Genomic DNA, 7,490 nt, shown 5'->3' with positions numbered 1-7,490 from the left:
CCAAACTTGAATTCCAGTTGGAGGGTAGAGATACAGGAACTTAAGCCATCACCTGCTGCCTCTCAAAGTGTGCATTACAGGACAGAGCAGCTGGACTAAAACCTTGGCACTCTGATTTGAGATGCAGGCATCACAAGTATGCCAAGTGGTGGATCTCATTGCACCACAATTCCAACCCGGCTTCATATATTTTTCTGCATGTAACAGTAGTTCATTACTTTGATGCTATAGTTCTCCATTGTATGAACAGACCAAATCTGTCCATTCTACCACTAAAGGACATTTGATTTGCTTCCATTAGGGAACTATAAGTGAAAGCTGCTATAAGCTTTTCCTTTTTTTTTTCCTAAAGTAAAATCCACATAACATAGAAATCAAAATCTTAAGCAATTCAGTGGCTTTTAAGTACAGTCACAACATTGTGCAATTACTACCGTTGTCAAGTTCCAAGATTTTTTATCACCCCACAAGAAACCACATGTCCATTAACCAGTCAATCTCAATTTCCTCTTCCCCCAGACCTCTCAATCAGTAATCTTTCTGTCTCTAAATATTTGCCTATTATTAACATTTCATATCTGTTTTAGATGTTTATTTCACTTAGCATGTTTTCAAAGTTTGTCTGTATTGAAGTAGATGTTAACAGTCTATTCCCTTTTGTAGATGAATAACATCTCATTGTATGGATAGGTTTACATTTTATTTATGCACTCATCAGTTAATATACATTTGAGATGTCTTTTTTTTTTTTTTTACTATAATGGATAATAAAGCCCGAACATGTTATCCATTTCTTGGATATACTGCCAGGGATATGAACATTTTTTATTTATTTATTTATTTTTATTATTTTTTTATTGGAAAGGCAGATATACAGAGAGGAGAGACAGAGAGGAAGATCTTCCGTCTAATGATTCACTCCCCAAGTGAGCACAACGGCCAGTGCTATGCCAATCCAAAGCCAGGAGCCTCTTCCGGGTCTCCCACGTGGGTGCAGGGTCCCAAAGCTTTTGGGCCATCCTCGACTGCTTTCCCAGGCCACAGGCAGGGAGCTGGAAGGGAAGCGGGGCTGCCGGGATAGAACTGGCGCCCATATGGGATCCTGGGCATGCAAGGCGAGGACCTTAACCACTTGCGCCACCGCGCCGGGCCCAATATGAACATTTTTTATGCATGTTTTCTTGGTGGATAAAACATTCATTTCTCTTGGCCATGTATCCAGATGTGAATCGTGAATTTGACAAGATTTTGCCAAAGTGTTACACAAAATGGTTGTGCCAGTACCACCATGTATGAGACTATCAGCCCCCTGAATGTTTCACTAACCCTGGGCAGGTGTTTTTATCTTATTCAGTCTTCTAAGTGTATAGTGGTATCACACTGTGTTTTAGTTTATATTTTATGATTGTTAATAATGTTGAACACTTTTTCAAATACTTATTGGCTATTTGGATATTCTTTTGGTGGTATATCTGCCTAGTTAAGCCTTTTCATAATTTTTCCATTAGATTGCCTGTTTTTTAATTGGTCAAGAGAGGCTTATATGCAAGTTGCATCTACTCCTGTTGATCTATATACTGAAACTATGAAAATACTATTTCTAAATCCATTGTACTTTTTCACTCTCTCTATGCCATATTTTAATTATTTTTTAATTGGGGAAATATACATTGAAGATTATGCCCAGTTCTAAGTGCCTAATTAAATGAACCAGTATACATATTCATGAATTACTGCACAATGAACATATAAGCATTTTTATCTCCCCCAAAACTACATACTTTCTTCACCTCTTGTCAATTTCACCCTCCCACAGAGAATCACTACATGGCTTATACCTCACAGATTAGTTTTGCCTCTCAGATAATAGTAATAATTAAAGTACACAGTATAAATGCTCTTAAATCCTGCCAGTACTAGCTTTAAATGTTTTCTACTGTTATTTTTTCAAGTCTCCATTCCTGTTTTCAGTTGTGTTCCATTTTAGTATCTTCCCTACATAATTAGTATTTTAAAAAGATTTTTTTTGAAAGGCAGAGGTACAGAGAGAAGGAGGGAGAAAGAAAGAGGTCTTTCATCAGCTAATTCACTTCCCCAAATTGTCACAATAGCCAAAGCTGAGCTGATCCAAAGTCAGGAGTCATGAGCTTCTTCTGGCTCTCTCTGCTTCCTTCTCAAACCATAAGCAGGGAGTTGGATGGAAAATGGAGCATCCAGGGTACCAGCTAGTCCCCGTATTAGTTTCTGGCACTTGCAGGTGGAGGATTAGCCTGTTGAGACAATATACTGGCCTCTAAAATGAGCCCTTAATTCCAAATATTGGATATTTCAGTCCTAGTATGTTATTTGAGTACTTTTTGAGCAGATTCAAATTTTTGTTTTGAAATCCCTGTTTATAATCTATTTTGTCAATAGTTCCTCTAGTGTCTTTAATATATAGCACAATTATGCTGAAGTCCTTGCTTGCTAACTCAGGTATCTGAAAAACTGTGTGGTAAATTTTTAAAAAAAGAATTATTTATTATTTTTATTAGAAGTGCAGGGTATAAAAGAAAGATAAGGAGGAGAGGGAGAGTCCTTCTATCTGCTGGTTCACTTCCCAAATGACCACAACAGCCAGGACTAAGCCAGACTAGATCCAGGAGTGAGGAATTCTGAGTTCCCAAAGTGTGTGGCAAGGACCCAAGCATTTGGGCCATCTTCTACTGCTTTCCCTGACACATTAGCAGGAGGCCTGATAGGAAGCAAAGTAGCCCAGACTCTAACCTTTAAGCATTCCAATATGGTATGGCAGCATTGTAAGCAGTGACTAAACCTGCTCTACCACAAATCTGGTCCCTTATAAGTTTTTACTGTATATTTTTCCTCTGGATTGTTGATCATATTTTCTTGCCTTTTGCATATCTGCTCATATTTATTGTGGGATGAATATTATGTCCATAGAGGCCCTAAATGAAATCTCTCACTAGGTAGAGGTCTCCCTTTTTATTCAACTAGGTTGGTAGAGGAAGGGTCTGATGACCTCAACTCAATCAAAGCTTGAATTAGGTCAGGGATTTAATTTCTAGTAGGATTTGGCCTACCTTTGGTTTGTTTCTGGTTTTAAGGTTTTGACCTCTCAAGTTTCATTCTGACAGCCTGACTAACGTCTTCTAGGCCCAGAAAGATATTAGGTGACATTCTCTGAGAGTATTAGCCTAAGGGTTTTTTTTTTATGTATTTATTTGAAGGTAAGAGTTATACGGAGAGGAGAATCTTCCAACCCCAGGTTCACTCCACAGATGGTCAATGCCCAGGGCAGAGCCAGGCCTAACTCAGGATCAAAGAGCTTCATCCAGCTGTCCCATGTGGTGCAGTGGACTTAGGTCTTAGCCACTCTCCATTCCTCTCTTCCATTCTCTCACACACACAGCTTCAGGTGTTGGGAAGGTGTTTTGAGAGGAAGGCTAGTGTTATGTTCAAGGCAGTCCTTCTTCTAATCTTTTGAGTATCATGGGAACCTGGGAGATTTCATTCTGTTTTTTAGATGCCCTCAGCCTAGATTTCCAGATTTCTTTGCACAGTATCAGAATCCAGAAGATATCCTGTGAGGAAAACTTTGTAAGCATTTTGAATACTGCAAATTTCCAAACTGCTTTGTAATTCCCTTTTAACTGTCAAAAGCTTCACTCCTTCTGTCTGATATAAATTTTTTCTGTCTAGTATAAGTCCAAATTGCATGACAATCCCCAAATATTTCCAGAGAAGAGTTGGCAATTGTTAATTCATTTTGAAGGATTCCCTACACCATAAGTTTCATTCTCATCCTGATCATACCCATGTTTCTACAAGTTGTTAGAAAATATTATTTTCGTAATGTGTTCTTATTTTTCTAATTGTTGCAGTGAGGTTTCTAATGTGAGCTGTACTTAGGCAAAGAGGTTCAGATGCTTAGCTTAAGTGGAGTCCAAAGAGTCATTATTCCAGGCAAACAAGAGAGGAAAAAGCTTAGTACATATGTGAACAGCAGCATATCATAGAGTACCTTGAAGACAGCCCTTCCAACACAACATGGTAGAACTCTCAGTGCAAAAGTAGAGACACAAGTTTAAGGACTTGATTTGAGAAAGAAGCCTGAAATCACTCTGCATGTAACCTAGGATGAGGCCAGAAGTCCTCCTAGAGCATTTCACAACCACAATTCAACATTCAACTGGACAGGCCTGCTTTTTTCCCAGTGAAATGTAAACTCTGAGAAGATGGGAATTTTGTCTGTCTTCTTCATTGTCATTATTTTACTGCAAGAAGAGTTTCATTTGGTAAAAATTATTTTGTTTATTTGAAAAGCAGAGTTACAGAGAGGGAGGGAGGAAGAGAGAGAGAGAGTTTGAGAAAGAGAGAGATTGAGATTCTCATCTGCTTGTTTATGCCCCAAATGGCTGCAACAGCAGGATCTGGGCCAGGTCAAAGCCAGGAGCCAGAAGCTTCTTCTGAATTTCCCACACAGTGGTAGAAGGCCAAGCACCTGGGTCATCCTCCATTGCTTTCCCAGGCACATTAGCAGGGAACCAGATTGGAAGTGGAACATCAGGAACTCACACTGGTGTACATATCGCATGCTGATGTAGCAGGCAGTGGCTTTACCTGACACTCCACAATGCCAGTCCACAGTAGATTGTTAACTAACCAATTGGCAAATTTTGAGTTCATACAGTGGAAGTCTATACCTCAATCTTGTATCAGTCCTTTTGAAGTTGGTTGTAAATAACTGTGTTTATATAAACTCTGAAGTAAACATCATTGACTTCAGAATCTCCCTGTATCTCTGTTTTCCAGATGTTCCTAGTGTCCAGATGTTCATGCTCCCTACCTCCTGGAAATCTAGCCCTGGCTCAATATGGAGGCCATGACTTGTAATGGATCAGGAGATGACTCACCTGTCTTCTACCTGGTGGGCATCCCCTCTCTGCCAGAGTCCTTCTTCCTCTTAGTGTTTTTTGTCTTTCTCCTCTTCTACCTGCTCATCCTACTGGGCAATGCCCTGATCCTGGTGGCTGTGGTGGCACAGCCCAGTCTCCACAAGCCCATGTACTTCTTTCTGATCAATCTCTCAGCCCTGGACATCCTGTTCACCACAACCACCATTCCCAAGATGCTGTCCTTGTTCCTGCTGAGGGACCACTTTCTCAGCTTTCAGTCCTGCCTGTTGCAGATGTACCTCTTCCAAAGCTTCACATGCTCTGAAGCCTTCATCCTGGTGGTCATGGCCTATGACCGCTATGTGGCTATCTGCCGCCCACTGTACTATCCTGTCCACATGACTCCACAAACCAACGCTGCACTGGCAGCCAGCGCCTGGCTCACAGCTTTCTTCTTACCTGTCCCAGCAGTAGTAAAGACCTCTCAGATGATGTATAATAGCATTGCCTATATCTATCATTGCTTCTGTGACCACATGTCTCTAGTCCAGTCCTCCTGCTCAGACACCACCTCCCAGACCCTTATGGGCTTCTGTATCGCTATGGTGGTGTGCTCCCTTCCTCTTCTGCTGGTGCTTCTCTCCTATGCCCACATTCTGGCCTCAGTGCTTCGCATCAAGTCCCAAGAAGGCCGATCCAAAGCCTTTTCCACCTGCAGCTCCCACCTCCTGGTGGTAGCCACCTACTATTCATCCATTGGCATAGCCTATGTGGCTTACAGGGTTGACCTCCCCCTCGACTTCCACATCATGGGCAATGTAGCATATGCTATCCTCACACCCATTCTCAATCCTCTCATCTATACCCTGAGAAATAAAGATGTCAAGGTAGCCATCATCAAAGTCTTATGTCCCAAGACCTAGACTGTGACAGGAGCATCTGACCTTCAAATACAGGCAGTTTTGCTCCTAGAACACCAAATAAACTAAAACAGTGAATAGCATAGAGCAGGAACATAACAAATTCTGTTGAATAAAGAAACTAATGCCTGTAGAACATTAAAACAAAATTGAGTTGGGCAGACAGTTTAGGGTTCTCATATTTTAATCCAGAGTCTTTCTCTGGAATGCAATAAGATTAATTTTTACTTCATAGGAATTTTAAGATGTTGAATAAAAATGTCATTGCTTACAAATTTGAGATACATTTAATAGGATAAAATTAAATCTACATGACAAAGAAACTTATAAGCAAAGCCAGAAAGTAAATAGCAACATATCACAAGAAAAGAGCAACTATTCATAATACAGAAGAAGCACTTAAAAATTTAGAAGTCTAACAGTTCAGTGTAAAAGAGAGCAAAATACATGAGCAGTTCATCCAAAAATTCAATGATTTTTCAACAATGAGAAGTTAATCTACTATATGAAAGGAATAGCAATAAAACTGTTGAATCGGTATTCTTCACTTAACCAGATTAACAACAATGCAGTGTTTTGATGATATGCACATTGAAAAACTGAATTATTGTAACTTTTTGGTGAGGATGTTAATCAGTCCATGACTGGTACATTAACTGCCAAAAGTACATACAAATTTACCCTGTGACCTAGCAACCTCACTCCTAGAAATATATCTCAAAGGTTCACTGACAATCATGTGTTAGGCTCTCCATTTACCAACAGAGGCCTGGTTAAAGAGACTATTAAAATATGTGATAGAGCTACAGAAGTGAGGAAACTATATGTTGATATGACATCATCTGTATACTATGCTGAAAAGTGACAAAAGTAAGGCTGCAGAACAATATTTTTATAGGAAAGAGATAATTTGCTTAAAATTTCAGGGCAAAAAGCCAAAACACTCCTTAACTACTAATAACAGTTATCTGTAAGGAGAGGGGCAGTATGAATGGGGCAGGAATGGAATAAGACAAGCTTAACTGCACTGACTTCTGACTTCAAAATGAACACAATTTGGGGTGGGCGTCATGACTCATCAGACTAAGTCACCTCTTGGCACACTTGTATCCCCTATAATTTGTACTTGGACTCAAGTCCAACCTCTGCCTTCAATCTGGCTTCTTGCTAATGTGCCTTGGAGGGACAGGTGACTACCCAAATGATTGGGTTCGTGCTGCCCTCATGGGAGACACAGTTCTTGTCTCCCGGCTTTGGCCTGCCTAAGTCCAGCCATTATAAGCATTCGGGGAGTGAACTAGCAAGTAAAAGATAATTCAGTCTCCCTCCATCTTTCCTTCTATCACTTCCTTTTCAAATAAAGAAAAAGCTACTATTTTTTTATCGCACCAAAATAAACCTATCTCTTAATTGTGTTTATCATAAACTTTTGAAATAGCTTCATATTGTCAGGTAATATTTGTCAAAAATGTAAAAGTAATTGAAAAAAAGACAGGATGTATAGCAAATGGTGCTGGAAGCATTAAAATGTTCATAGGTGCATACATAAAAGAATTTGAGCCTAAACTTCATCCCTTATTCAAAAGTTCATTGAAATTGTTCACAAACTGAAATGAAAAATAAAAGGATGCAAAACTTCTAGAAACTTCCTAATTTCTATGCATAATCATTG

The 7,490-nt window shown here is 39.7% G+C and overlaps 1 protein-coding gene across 1 annotated transcript; it reads left to right on the top strand.

The window, feature by feature from the left end:
• Nucleotides 1–4,876: 4,876 nt before the first annotated feature.
• Nucleotides 4,877–5,821, top strand: LOC121145515 (olfactory receptor 2AT4). The gene has a single exon (XM_040964418.1). It carries the CDS (start codon nt 4,877–4,879, stop codon nt 5,819–5,821), a length of 945 nt encoding a protein of 314 aa, XP_040820352.1.
• The last annotated feature ends 1,669 nt before the right edge of the window (nt 5,822–7,490 follow it).

The sequence above is a fragment of the Ochotona curzoniae genome, unplaced genomic scaffold (assembly GCF_017591425.1).
Source record: "Ochotona curzoniae isolate NIBS_2020 unplaced genomic scaffold, NIBS_Ocur_1.0 scaffold_3223, whole genome shotgun sequence".
Taxonomy (NCBI): Eukaryota; Metazoa; Chordata; class Mammalia; order Lagomorpha; family Ochotonidae; genus Ochotona; species Ochotona curzoniae.
This window is presented reverse-complemented; position numbering and strand designations above follow the sequence as displayed.

Bases quoted from the DNA above. Each gene is read 5' to 3' on its own strand.
- LOC121145515 (XM_040964418.1), top strand. From the start codon at position 4,877: ATGGAGGCCATGACTTGTAATGGATCAGGAGATGACTCACCTGTCTTC.